Source organism: Curcuma longa, chromosome 9, assembly GCF_044706935.1.
Source record: "Curcuma longa cultivar G26 ecotype Majalengka, Jawa Barat chromosome 9, ITB_CL_G26_1.1, whole genome shotgun sequence".
NCBI classification, from domain to species: domain Eukaryota; kingdom Viridiplantae; phylum Streptophyta; class Magnoliopsida; order Zingiberales; family Zingiberaceae; genus Curcuma; species Curcuma longa.
The window spans coordinates 5,934,011-5,946,664 of NC_133869.1; the positions used below are offsets into that span (position 1 = coordinate 5,934,011).

General features: G+C 36.3%; 2 protein-coding genes across 5 annotated transcripts; both read left to right on the forward strand.

The window, feature by feature from the left end:
* The first annotated feature begins 499 nt into the window (after positions 1-499).
* On the forward strand, positions 500-3,894 carry LOC141835300 (glucan endo-1,3-beta-glucosidase 4-like). Of its 2 annotated transcripts, none has more exons than XM_074722739.1 (5): positions 500-807; positions 1,656-1,751; positions 2,133-3,389; positions 3,558-3,585; positions 3,675-3,894. In XM_074722739.1, the coding sequence occupies exons 2-5, from the start codon at positions 1,688-1,690 to the stop codon at positions 3,805-3,807; spliced, it is 1,482 nt and encodes a 493-aa protein (XP_074578840.1). In that variant the 5' UTR covers positions 500-807; positions 1,656-1,687; the 3' UTR covers positions 3,808-3,894. The 2 variants fall into 2 exon arrangements, with proteins under 2 accessions (XP_074578840.1, XP_074578841.1); XM_074722740.1 differs by having other exon boundaries at positions 1,661-1,751.
* Positions 3,895-4,517: 623 nt separating this feature from the next.
* Positions 4,518-12,307, forward strand: LOC141835301 (serine/threonine-protein phosphatase PP2A catalytic subunit). Of its 3 annotated transcripts, none has more exons than XM_074722743.1 (11): positions 4,518-4,809; positions 5,779-5,830; positions 6,779-6,862; positions 6,951-7,022; positions 8,095-8,166; positions 8,360-8,400; positions 10,166-10,232; positions 11,280-11,471; positions 11,548-11,637; positions 11,720-11,827; positions 11,943-12,307. In XM_074722743.1, the coding sequence occupies exons 1-11, from the start codon at positions 4,745-4,747 to the stop codon at positions 12,006-12,008; spliced, it is 909 nt and encodes a 302-aa protein (XP_074578844.1). In that variant the 5' UTR covers positions 4,518-4,744; the 3' UTR covers positions 12,009-12,307. The 3 variants fall into 3 exon arrangements, with proteins under 3 accessions (XP_074578844.1, XP_074578842.1, XP_074578843.1); XM_074722741.1 differs by having other exon boundaries at positions 4,518-4,806; positions 5,774-5,830; positions 6,951-7,031; XM_074722742.1 differs by having other exon boundaries at positions 4,518-4,806; positions 5,774-5,830.
* The last annotated feature ends 347 nt before the right edge of the window (positions 12,308-12,654 follow it).

Consider the following 12,654-nt stretch of genomic DNA (forward strand, 5'->3'; position numbering starts at 1 on the left):
AAATGAAAAATAAAAGGCATCCTTATTTTTTTTCCATATTATTCACCATTAATAAATTTAATATGTCTAAAATATTTTATATTGTAAATTATATATTTTTTTACGTTACATTTCATTTTTTTCAAATGATTTTTTTAAAAATCAAATATCACCTTAACCTTAATGATTACTTGGCATTAATGGTGGAAATTTTGCTTTTTGTCATCTGGTCCTCAAAACTTAATGATTAATTAATACTTTAACCCAATTTGTTGCCATGTAATCTTCCACCTTCTCCCTAAAACTCATTATTAATGGGTAACTGATGTTCTTTCTAAATCAATCGTTTTCAATGTTTTGTTTTAAATAAGTCCCTCAAAGTTTACTAATTTTATCATCTATATAAAATGCAGGGGTCATATTGAGATAGTGTGAAAAATCTAGGACTAACCAGAAACTAACAACGCCACCAAATGTCAAGTTTTGGAATACAAAAAGCTGAAAAAAGGGGGAAAATAACAGAACCTGGAGCCCCTCTTTGGGTTCCTCATAGATTTCCCGAGCTCCACATGCTTTCTCTTCTATTGCCGCTTCAGTTCTTCTCTTCCCCCGAGAGCTCAGTGAACTGGCCTTGTTCGCTTGGCTGTAACACACTCGGAGCCTTTTGTCTCAAAGTTCTCTTTTCTCCCTCATTTCCTTCTTGCAAAGCCGCAAAAAGGGCCCCTTTTTTGGTTCTTTCCCCTTCCTTTTCTTGTTGTGAAAGGGTTTACTGAGAAAGATCAATACATGCACACTTTCCTTTGTTAAGTTCTTGTCCGTGGCTAGCAGGTGATATTTCTTCTTCCTTCTTCTTCTTCTTCTTTTTTTTTTTTACTATATTAGTTTTTGCTCACGTCTGGGTTATTGTTTCTAAAACGCTCTGAAAAATAGCACCTTTGGTGTCGTAGCTCTAAATTGTCTGCTTAAATTAGTTTCTTTTTTTTCCTTTGTGATTTTTTGGCAGCTATAGATTTGTGCATAAATTTGGGAAGTTTTGGAGTTTAGGCATCAATCCCTAATCCTGCCGGCGTTAAAATATTACACTAATAAATGCTTTTGAAGTAGCAATGCATCATTGTCTTTTTTTTTTTTTTTTTTGTCACTTAGAAGTTACCGATGAGCGATGAGTCGAGAGGTCAAATTTGTACTGTAATTTGGGGTTTTGAAGTAGCAATGCATCATTGTCTTCTTATTTTTGCCAGTAAGAATCGAGCGATGAGCTGGGAAGTCAAATGTGTAATGTAATTTGGTCAGCTGGGGGGTTGCTCCTGGAGCAGCATTCAGGGAATATGACAAATGACTACTTGCAATTCGAGTTATTAAGATTGATATCATGCTTATTGTAGAAATTGCCATAGCAAGAAACCCAAATTGAGTAGTTAGTGAGAATGACAAGTTTTTCTCACTTAGTTTGCTCTCAGTTTTGGTTCTGAAAATATGGTGGAAGCCAGAGAGATGTGGTTTTCATTAAGATTATCATATACTGCATCAGATACTGCACTTGGATTATGCAAGTGCTAACAAGTTAAAGTCATTCAATTTGTTTTCCATTACTTTAATAGACATGTTACCTGTCTTATGAGCTCATACTATGGTTCTTTGTGTCCTTAATACTGCTATATGATTTTATTTGCTAGGACAGAGTACACTCTGGAGTTTGTTAAGCCAGATGTTGTCCGACAAGTACAAGAAAGTTATATTCTCACTTCTGTTCCTGTTCTCAACTGTGTCAGGTATTGCCATGATAGACTTCTTGTTTCCTTTTGTAATTGCAATCAGCTTAATATTTGCTGATTCCCAGATGTTTAATCTTATGGCATTCGCTAGATTCAGACTGTATTTCAAATCTAGGAGTGGTTTGTTTTTTATATTTTGGTTTTAAGAAACTTGATCAATATTTAAGTTTTTGTTATTTCCCTATCAGTATAGATACACAAATCATTGAGTTTCCTATCAGCAGAAGGACAATTTAGCAAGCCTCAATAGCTGTTGTTGAAGTATTCTTTTGAAAAATTCAAGCTTTGCTTGTGCTTGTTTGCTTTCTGTCTTTCTAGTTGTAATCAACTACTCTCATTTGCTATCTTCTTACCTACTGCATCAACGAAATTTTGCAGGTGCATATGTTGGGATTTATATTGGCACTCAGATGTCCACTTTACCATCAGCCACCGAAATAGTGTCCATTCTGAAAACTCAGCAGATTAAACATGTGCGATTGTTTGATGCTGACCATCAAATGCTGAATGCCCTAGCAAATACTGGAATAGAGGTTATAGTTGGTGTCCCCAACGATCAGTTGCTACGAATAGGACAATCACGATCAGATGCTGCTGACTGGCTAAATAAAAATGTTGCCACATATGTTCCTGCAACTAACATTACTTATATTGCCGTAGGCAATGAAGTTTTAACAACCACCCCAAATGCTGCTTTTGTTCTTGTTCCAGCTATGCAGTTCCTCCAGTCTGCTCTTCTCGCAGCGAACCTCAACTTTCAGGTTAAAGTTTCAAGTCCACTATCAATGGACATGATTCCCAAACATTTTCCTCCATCAATGGCTACCTTCAACTCATCATGGAACTCCATAATGTCTCAGAATCTTCAGTTTTTGAAGAACACAGGATCTCCTTTGATGCTAAATGTCCAGCCATATTATGGTTACACCGAGGGACAAGGTATCTTTCCACTAGAGTACGCCCTTTTCAAGTCACTGAATCCAAATAATCAGATTGTCGATCCTAATACAAATTTCCAGTACACAAGCATGTTCGATGCAATGGTTGATGCTGCTTATTACTCAATGGAGTCACTCAACTTCTCTGGCATTCCAGTGATGGTGACAGCATCTGGTTGGCCTTCACTTGGTGGATCAAATGAACCAGATGCTAATATCGATAATGCATTGGCCTACAATACCAATCTTATTCGCCACGTTCTAAATGGTTCTGGCACACCTAGCCAACCAACTACACCAGTTTGTACATACGTCTACGAGTTGTTCAATGAGGATCTACAACCAGGGCCTGTTTCTGAAAAGAATTGGGGAATATTTTCTTCTAATGGAACTGCATTTTACTCTTTGACCTTTAGCAGTCTGGTCGAGTCACCTGCTAATTCATCTACCCTGGATGGTGTTTTTTGTGTCGTAAACTCTAGTGCAGATGCCACAGCACTTAAGAAAGGATTAGATTGGGCTTGCGGACCTGGTTCAGCAAACTGCAGTGCTATCCAACCTGGGCAACCATGCTATCAGGCCAACAATCTCGTAGCGCTTGCCTCATATGCATTCAATGATTACTACCATCGAGCTCAAGCAAGTGGTGGTACCTGCAGCTTTGGTAACACGGCCATGATTACCAGAACAGATCCAAGTAAGCTTCATCTGGTAAAACAAAATGCCAGATTATAATTGCTTTCTATAGTTTCAGATTTCTTAACTTTTTGTTGTTTGGTGGTGGATTTGGTTTCACTTTATCTGTTCATGCAAATACTCAATGAGATTGACTGGTACTTGTCTGTCCGAATGGTTACTCTTGCAGGCCACGGTTCATGCATCTTTGCTGGAAGGTGAGTGATGTAGAAAAAGATTAGTCTGGGCAAGCAAACACTACATATTTTTAAAAGTTTCTTATGATTAGTTTGATCTGCAATTGCAGCACGGGCGCGAGCGACGTCACTGGGGGAGGAACAACAGGTGCCTTTGGACCAGTTGGCCCTTCAAGTCGAGCATCAAGAGTGCAGATTTTCTCTGCTTTTCTAGCAATTTTTGCACTACCATTTCTAGTTTGACATGTAAAGCAACTGTGAATGATCAGTTCAATTTTGTGCAAAACCTCTAAAGATTGTTGTCATCTCAACAAGCAGTAGACAATTGAGTTTTTCGACCATCAATATTGGTTTAAGTTTGAAAGCCCCGATTACAGTATGTTGCCGTTCACTTGCTGCCTTATTGTTCTCAGTCTGGAAGCCAAAAGAATGTGTCAAAAGTATTGTACAGTATCAAAGTGAATACGGTGAGTTTAGAACTTGGTAATCATTGAGCATATCTTCAAACTCTTTCGATATCATACAACTGGGCAACTGGCGAATTTTCAGTGAGTGAGTTGAAATTTAAGATCGATATTATTTTTTCTAAATCATAGTATAGCCTGTTTCCTGTCTCAGGCGTGGCAGCAAAGGGCCCACAACCATCGCCAAGTTTTGTGGGTCCCCTCCGATCTCCATCCTCTTAATCCGTTCGATTCACCTGCTGGAATCGGCCGCGACCGTTCGTTACCAGGAGTGAACCTGGGAAGACCGTCGGGTTACTCCATCAGCTGTTCTCTTCAGACAGCAATTTCGTTAATTCACTCAAATTTTATCTTGGTATCCACTCGTCCATCGCCACGCCACAGAACTAATGCTTTTCATGTCCTTCGTCCAACATCTAATCCTACGAATAGGCGCAGTTCCTAAATATAGTGGATCTGAAATAAAGAGGCCGCGTCAGGTTCCACCAGGGAGGGTTTCCACGCCCTCGTCATTGTCCTCGTTTGTCGCCGTCGAAGCCACGGATTGCTGTTTTGGTGGGAGGGAAAGGAGAAGGGCGACGAAGTCGCTTGGTGCCGATCTACCGAGCGCAAAGCTTGCGGTTAGCGCTTCGATTCCTGCTGTCGGAGGCGTCTCTCGGGCGAGGGCGTTGGTAAGGCCAAGATGAGCGCGAGGCCCGTACCGGCTTCGGACACCCATGGCAACCTGGATGAGCAGATCGCGCAGCTTATGCAGTGCAAGCCGCTCTCCGAACAGGAGGTCGCTTCTCGCTCTTGGTTCTTGGCTTCTTTTGTCCGATTTCTCTCTTAGATCTGTGCCCTTTTTGGTTGGATGAAGGTTCTGGTGTTTCTTGGTTGATGCATGTATTTTCTTGGAAGATCGGAGGAGGAGTGGGTATTTCTTTATGGCAAAACGGCATTTCGATTAGGGATCTGCGAGGCTGTTAGGTGGTGTGCGGTTAGATTTCAAAATGCGATTCTTGACGAGCATAGGAACTTACATTTGGAATTGGTGGATATTGTTGTTGTATCTATTCTAATGGTTATTTTTGTCCTTTCCTTTTCTAAGGAACTGGTCTAGTCCCCTTCTGGTATCAGTTTCTGTCGTTTAGATAATGGAGTCCATGGAGAAGCTTGTGCTCCTCAGCTATAGAAAACCCCTTTTTGACCTAGCTGATTCCTGCATGTGTTTTAATAATTTGGTTGGATTGGTTTATGCCAGTTTCACTGGTAAATCTGTTGATGCGTTTATCTGAATATGTGTGCGACTCCTAAGTTTAACCATATGCATACTTTGGTTATAGAAAATAGTTTAGCTGGCAAAAGACGTAATTTTTTTCTCTAAACATTATTGCTTAAGAAACTATAGTAAGATTACATCTGGCTGTTTTTGATGTTCTTCGTTTCAGAAGTATCTGAACATTTATGGAAACAATGGAAATATTATGCAACTTCCTCTCATGCAATTAGTGTATTATTACCCAAAAAAATAATTAGTGTAACATTAACAAGTAATAAAAATAAATGTTTTGGTTTTCTTTTGGTATCATGCTACAAGTTCAAAAATATAATGTGTATGGTTAAAACATTAGCTAATCTGGTCTATTAATTGTTCTGTGTTTTTTTTTCTTTTCAACGCAATTTCTGGTATTTCTTGCAGCTTATTATTATGGGTTAAGAAATAGGTTCAGAATTCCCTTTTTGTTTATTTGAATTCATAATTTCAGGTTAGAGTGCTTTGTGAAAAGGCTAAGGAGGTATTGATGGAAGAAAACAATGTTCAGGTAATTTCTTTTTAGCAAGTTGTTTAATCAATGTAGTGAAGGCTTTTTTTCAACTATTTTCCAGAGGCTGTTCACAAACATGGTGGCCCTGATTATGATCTTATAGTTATAGTTATATGAAATTCATCCTGCCCCACTGATGAATATGTAGCTTCACACCATCTTCTTCTATATTCCTTGTCCTTCATGTCATTTTAATCTGTTCCACCTACAGGTTCTTAATCAGTTCCAATCAGTTCCAATCAAACTAAAGTAGATCAGCCTAGAAAACCCAAAATAGTTTTGTACAACTTTAGAACTAAAGATATACTGAAACTGATCCTAACTATTTCTGTTTGGATGAAATGGACATGCTTAAAGATGACAAATAGAGTTATAATTAGACAAGTTGAATGTATTGGATGTGAGTGATCAAGGAACCAAAGAAAACTCTATTTGATATAATTGAGAGTGATTTAATGATATGAATAGTGATCTAGCACGTTCGATGGCGGGATGATATCTATTTAGCCGATCCCAAAAAGTTGGACTCGTAGTTGGTTGTTGTTGCTGTTAGTTTATATTGAAACCGATATAATATGCAATGCAATATAATTAATATATATATATAGAGAGAGAGAGAGAGTTGCTAAATATCATTTCAAAGGGGAAAAATAAAAAACTAATAAATATGTTAAACCAATTTCATTTTATATATATATATATATTTATTTATTCATTTATTTATGTTCAATTTGGTTTGCAATTAGTAGTAAAAAAAATGGAACAAAATTTAACTTTAAATTTCCTAAACAGGAACTGAAGCTTTTTCTTAGCAAGTTGATCTTAGTTTGGTTTGTGAATTGAATATTGGATGCTCCAAATTCATCCTGTCCTTGCATCTTTTTATTTGAGATCTGTAGTATGAAACTCTTTGTTATTTGCTGACAATTTATCGAAGTATTGCAGCCAGTGAAGAGCCCTGTGACTATCTGTGGTGATATTCATGGTCAATTTCATGATCTGGCAGAGCTATTTCGAATTGGTGGAAAGGTGTGCTTGATTCAGAAAACAAACAAATGAAGCTATGATAACTATTTAATCATTCCAACAAGTTAATCATGCATTTTCATTTATTTAGTGTCCAGATACCAATTACTTGTTTATGGGTGATTATGTGGATCGTGGATACTACTCTGTCGAGACAGTTACGGTAGGGAAGGTGCCTTTTCCTTGTTTTGTGTTCGTTCATGGTATGTTGTATTTGATTTCTTTGTGCTTAATGATATTTCTTTTTTGAACTTGCCAATTGCAATCGTACCTCATCTTGTGCATTTAGTGTGGAGCTGACTTGTTAGTCCATCAATCGTGGTTTTGCCTATAGTGACACACAACTGAAGTTTGGTTCTTAATTTCTGAGAACAGAATGCTTTAGGGTTCTTTATTTTACCTTTTATATTGCTTTCTGAGTTTGTATTGTAACTATTACATAGGTTGAACTATTCTATGCGAACACGCATAATCTAATTTGCTTCTGCAGCTGTACTAAGGCAAACTCAGATCTTAGATGCTGAGAACACATATATGATCCTAAGTTAGAGCAGACAATGCTGACTACAGTCTTCCACGGCTGAAAATTGTGGCAGTCTTATGCAAATCAGGAAATTTTCCTATGTCTGCGCCTTTATGACTGAAAGGAACAGCAGGAAATTACAAAATTTTTAAAAAATGGCACTAGTGACTTAAGGGTTCATGTATTTCAATTGTTAGCTCGACTGATTAGGTTTAAAATCTGTTTTTGACTTTTGGCCACGATAGACTTAATACCTTTGGAAAGCCCATAAACTAGCAAATGATTGTTCGCTTCATTCTCTCTTAAAAAGGGTCTTCTAGTGTGCCTAAATTCTCTCTCCGTGAAAGTGCAACACGCATGACTACCTAGTTGGCTTCTATGTGAGTGATATCTCAAAGCAGGTAGTAAAACATCAAAAAATAAAATTTTCTGTCAGCTATCAAATACTTTTCGTGTTGAAATACAAACATGATTGGTTACTTTTTAGTAATTGTCGAAATTCACTATCTAAAAGTGTGAATGCTTTTCGTGATGATTATGACTTATGATGTCATTGAGATGAATTGGATAAAGGTTCTGATTTTTCTTTCTACAATCATATGGGTTTAATGATTCTGATAGGACCAATCTCCTTTGATTGCTTATATGAGAACTTTAGATCACTTAGTAAATTACTAGAATACTGATTCAACAACTTATTCTGTATGATCAGCTTTTGGTGGCTCTCAAGGTGCGTTATCCTCAGCGAATCACTATTCTCAGAGGAAACCATGAGAGTCGTCAGGTATACTGCTTTTGGTGGCTCCCAACTTTGCATGATGTTGCATTATACTATGTTCACTTTGGCATCTTAATATCTTATTTTGCAGAAGGTAGTGATATGTCAAATATTTCTTTCAACTATATTCGTTGTTTTCCTGGTGATTCATCTCATTTATTTGCTGACAATATATATTTTTCTTTTTATTTTGTTGCAGATTACTCAAGTTTATGGATTTTATGATGAATGCCTGAGAAAGTAAGTCCTGTGCTTTTTGTTTCTAAGATTGGTGTGACCTGTTTCTATATTTTTATATCCGCTCCTAGACAGAAACATTTTTTTCCCCAGTTGTGTTACTTATCATCCCTTATTCTGCTGCACTTATCTGTTATCCAATGTGGTTAGCATGGCAAATAGAATCATTTTTATATTATAAGAAAGAAGAGTTGGTTGATATGGTTTTTGTGTGCAACAAGTTTATCTTGTTATGCTTTGTTTAGCCAGTGTTTCCATGTAACATCTATAAGAAGCTGAGTTAATTTGTCATTTTTCTCACTTTTTTTGTCCACATCAATTTTGCTGAATTTTACCGAGAGAGACCATGCCATTTCTTTTTTCCTTCTCATATGGATACATTTTCCTTCTATTTTATTTACTTAATGCTGCAATGAAGACTTGTTGTAAATAGAGTTAGATATGATTTTATGAGTCTGTTTAAGTTTCCTAGTGGTTTCCATACCACTATAATGGTGTCTCTTTAATACAATGCGATTTGATATTTTGTCTAAAAACCTACACATGCCTCTTGAATTTCGGAGCTAATAATTCCTTTATTTTTAAAAAACTAAATAATCCTTTGTATATTGCATTATAGTAATATCAAAATTTAGAGCTCAGCTGTAATCTAACTTAATTTATTTGTCAAAGTTCATCTGCAGTTTAACTTTAGTTTGAAAATGAATGCTTATGTGTTAGAGAGAAATCCTGGTTCAGATGATTACCTTAGGACTCAACTAATGGAGGGTGTGTACAGTGTAAATGGCAGTTCACAAGATGGAGTATAAGCATGCTTTTTCCTACAGCGTGCCTAAGCAAAGAGAACAAGATAGTTTACCATGGAGAAGAAAACATTCTAAGAAATGCAAAATTAATCCTGTCAATTTGACCATGAACGCAGACTTGTTATCAACATCAATCTCAAAAACTGGTGTTTGTCTCAATCCACTTATGCATGGTTATATTACTAAATAGTATCTTGATCTCTTAAATGACCATGGTTTTATAAGATTATAAGCGGCTGCATATGCAGATTTTGGAGGGGGCTGCATTTGACTGCATATAGCTTATGCAGCTAAAAAATGTTATTTATTTCATTTAAATTAATTCAAACTATATTGAACCCTAAACTATATTTGCTTCATTAAAATTAATTCAAACTATATTGAATTAAAGGTGACTGACCATACCGAGTCTTATTACATTTTCTCTAGCCAAAGGAGATTGATTACAAAAGACTCTAGAAGATCTTGCCTATTTGAATCAATCCATTTTTTTACCCTATTAATGATAATTTGACCAATATCTCTTTCTTGATAAATAATAGACCAAAGGTATCTCTTAAAAGAGTTCTTCATGCATCAACCTTAACCATTTATTTATTTTCTTGTTGAAACTCCAATTCATGTATTAAAAGAGTTCTTGTTGAAACTTAGTTTCTTAAGTTTTTCTTTATAAGTTTCAACATTCTCTGCCCCCTCCCCCTCTCTTTCTCTGTGTGGGTGTATCAGCAACATAGCATTGAGCTGTTTGACCATTTTGTAATATTGGAATTGAAGAGATGTTTTGGTGGTTATATGTTGTATCGAGTTATGGTTATCACAGGTCTGCCTTTGTTTTGAATTCTGGATGTTTGGGTTTGCAATCAGGATCAGCAAGTATGACATGGCATTTAGCTTCTGTTTCATTGGAATTTTAGTAAGTATGATCTTATTTGGCATTCATTGGATTTTATTTTCTGATCCAGATATGGCAATGCAAATGTATGGAAGATCTTCACTGATCTTTTTGATTATTTCCCATTGACGGCATTGGTTCGTGCTCCTTACCATTTCTTGAAGAATCTTGCTGAATATTCTACAATTCTTTGCTTATGATATCAATATACCATATATTAATTATGAATAATTCCAACTTCTCTTAGATGTTTGGCTTCTGATTTTAAATTAACAGTATGAAATTCTCTCTGTGCACAGCCATTTGTGCAACTGTGAGTAACCTTAGTTAGAATGGTTAGTTATATTTTGGATGCAAATTATACAGGTTTTACTTTTTTTTTATTTGCTAATCATTTTGGTGTTTGGATATTCTCTTTAATTGTCAGTAAACAAGTTGTATTATTCATTTGAAGGTCAAGATTCTTGAAATGGTTTGATTCATTTTAAAATCATTGACTGGATTTACATTTTAGTAGTTGTCTGTTTTTGTGGTACCATGAGAACGATTTACAATTGTCCTTGTTTGCATTTCATGGTTTATATTCGCTAGAAAAATTAAGATCCTTGGATTTGGTTATCTTGAATGTCATCAGGTAGTATTTTATTCTAATTGCTTGACTGTTTTTTGGTAGTGTAGAAGTAGAATCACTTTAGGTGTCCTAAGCTGGAAGGATTATTATTCACTTACAGGATTAAGATCCTCTATAAGGGGTTTTCTTATAAAATATATTTCCTGGACATAAGTGATGCTATTATCCACTTCCTTTTTCAGTGGCATGTCCTTTGACTAGATTGATCGCTCTGTTGCTTGTGACAGTAAGCTGCTATACTATTTGCTAAATAAATGTCTAAGCAAGGATACCTCAAGTAAAAAAAAAATAAAAAATTAACTAGTTCATTCAGGGAGAAACTGCTAGATTTTTGCTTAGTGTGATGTGTATTAACATCCAAGGTTTTGGCTAGCAGATTTAGGAGCAATTTAATTTGAAGATTTAACATTTCAAGATGCCCATTTTTTTCAAGTAGAACTGTTTCTTTGTCATTGTATAGTGATTGATGAACTTTTTGGTTGAAGTGACACCTTTATTTATCATGATTCTGAAATGAATAACATCCTATCAAACTGAAAAATTTTGTTCTCAGGTTGAATCAGAAATTTTCTGTCTACATGGTGGATTATCTCCATCTATCGAAACTCTTGACAGCATAAGAAACTTTGATCGTGTCCAAGAAGTTCCTCATGAGGGGCCAATGTGTGATCTTTTGTGGTCTGATCCTGATGATAGATGTGGTTGGGGTATTTCTCCACGTGGTGCTGGTTACACTTTCGGCCAAGTATGTTCTGTTCCTCTTTATAGTTTTCTATCTTTGCCATGGATCACCTTTCATCACTTCATTGTGAATCTTTCAGGATATATCCGAGCAATTCAACCATACCAACAATCTCAAATTAATAGCCAGAGCTCATCAATTGGTTATGGAGGGATATAATTGGGGACATGCAAGTTTCTACATTAATCAACTTTTTCCCTAATTTTCTCGTGTCAGATTTGGATGTGAGTTTTAATAACTCTTTTCAACAGGAACAAAAGGTGGTTACCATATTTAGTGCACCAAATTATTGTTATCGATGTGGAAACATGGCTTCCATAATGGAAGTTGATGAATGTAAAGGGCAGACATTTATTCAGGTGTGTCGCTTAGAAAATGTGTTTTAATCCATTTTTATTTTGGCAAATGTGTTTGTTTATTTATACCAAGGAATTTATGGCAATGTTTTGATAGAGTTAATATTCCGTTTTGCAGTTTGAACCAGCACCTAGGAGAGGAGAGCCTGATGTAACCCGCAGGACTCCTGACTACTTTCTGTAAGCAAAAGAGTAGAGGACATATTGTTGGTTCCTGACAGGAGTGATGCTTGCTAGATGATGAGGTCGTACTCCTGACTACTTTCTGTAAGCAAAAGAGTAGAGGCATATTGTTGGTTCCTGACAGGAGTGACGCTTGCTAGATGATGAGGTCGTGATGGCAGAATCCTCAAATGTTCGATAGTAAGATTATATTTCGGTAGATGAATATCTTGTATAATGTTTTTGTAAGTTTAATCCTTGTTACACAAGGTTGTAATGCAGCACATATAATTTTCAAGGGAATTTTTTCCCTTTGTCTTATTTTCCCCGCATTCCTCCACGTTTCTGCTATTTAATGTTGTAGAGGGACTGGATTTGGCAGTGCGCTTCAAAGACTAGTAAATTTAGCACCTTTTTACCATACTCGTATAGCCCAAGGAATGGACGGTTGTAACTTGTATTGGATTCTGCAGTATGTTCCATTCCTTGGCCTTGTCTACTCTAGTGGCAGTAGCGAAGTTCGTTCAGTCTATGCGTGACCTAGGTTATATTCCTCAGCACAATCATTTTTCACGAATGTTGTCAAAATTCAAGTCTGTAGTGTCCTTATTGCCTAGAGCTAAGATCGAGTAAACCGATGATATTGTAAAGGGTTTAGATACGTTCGT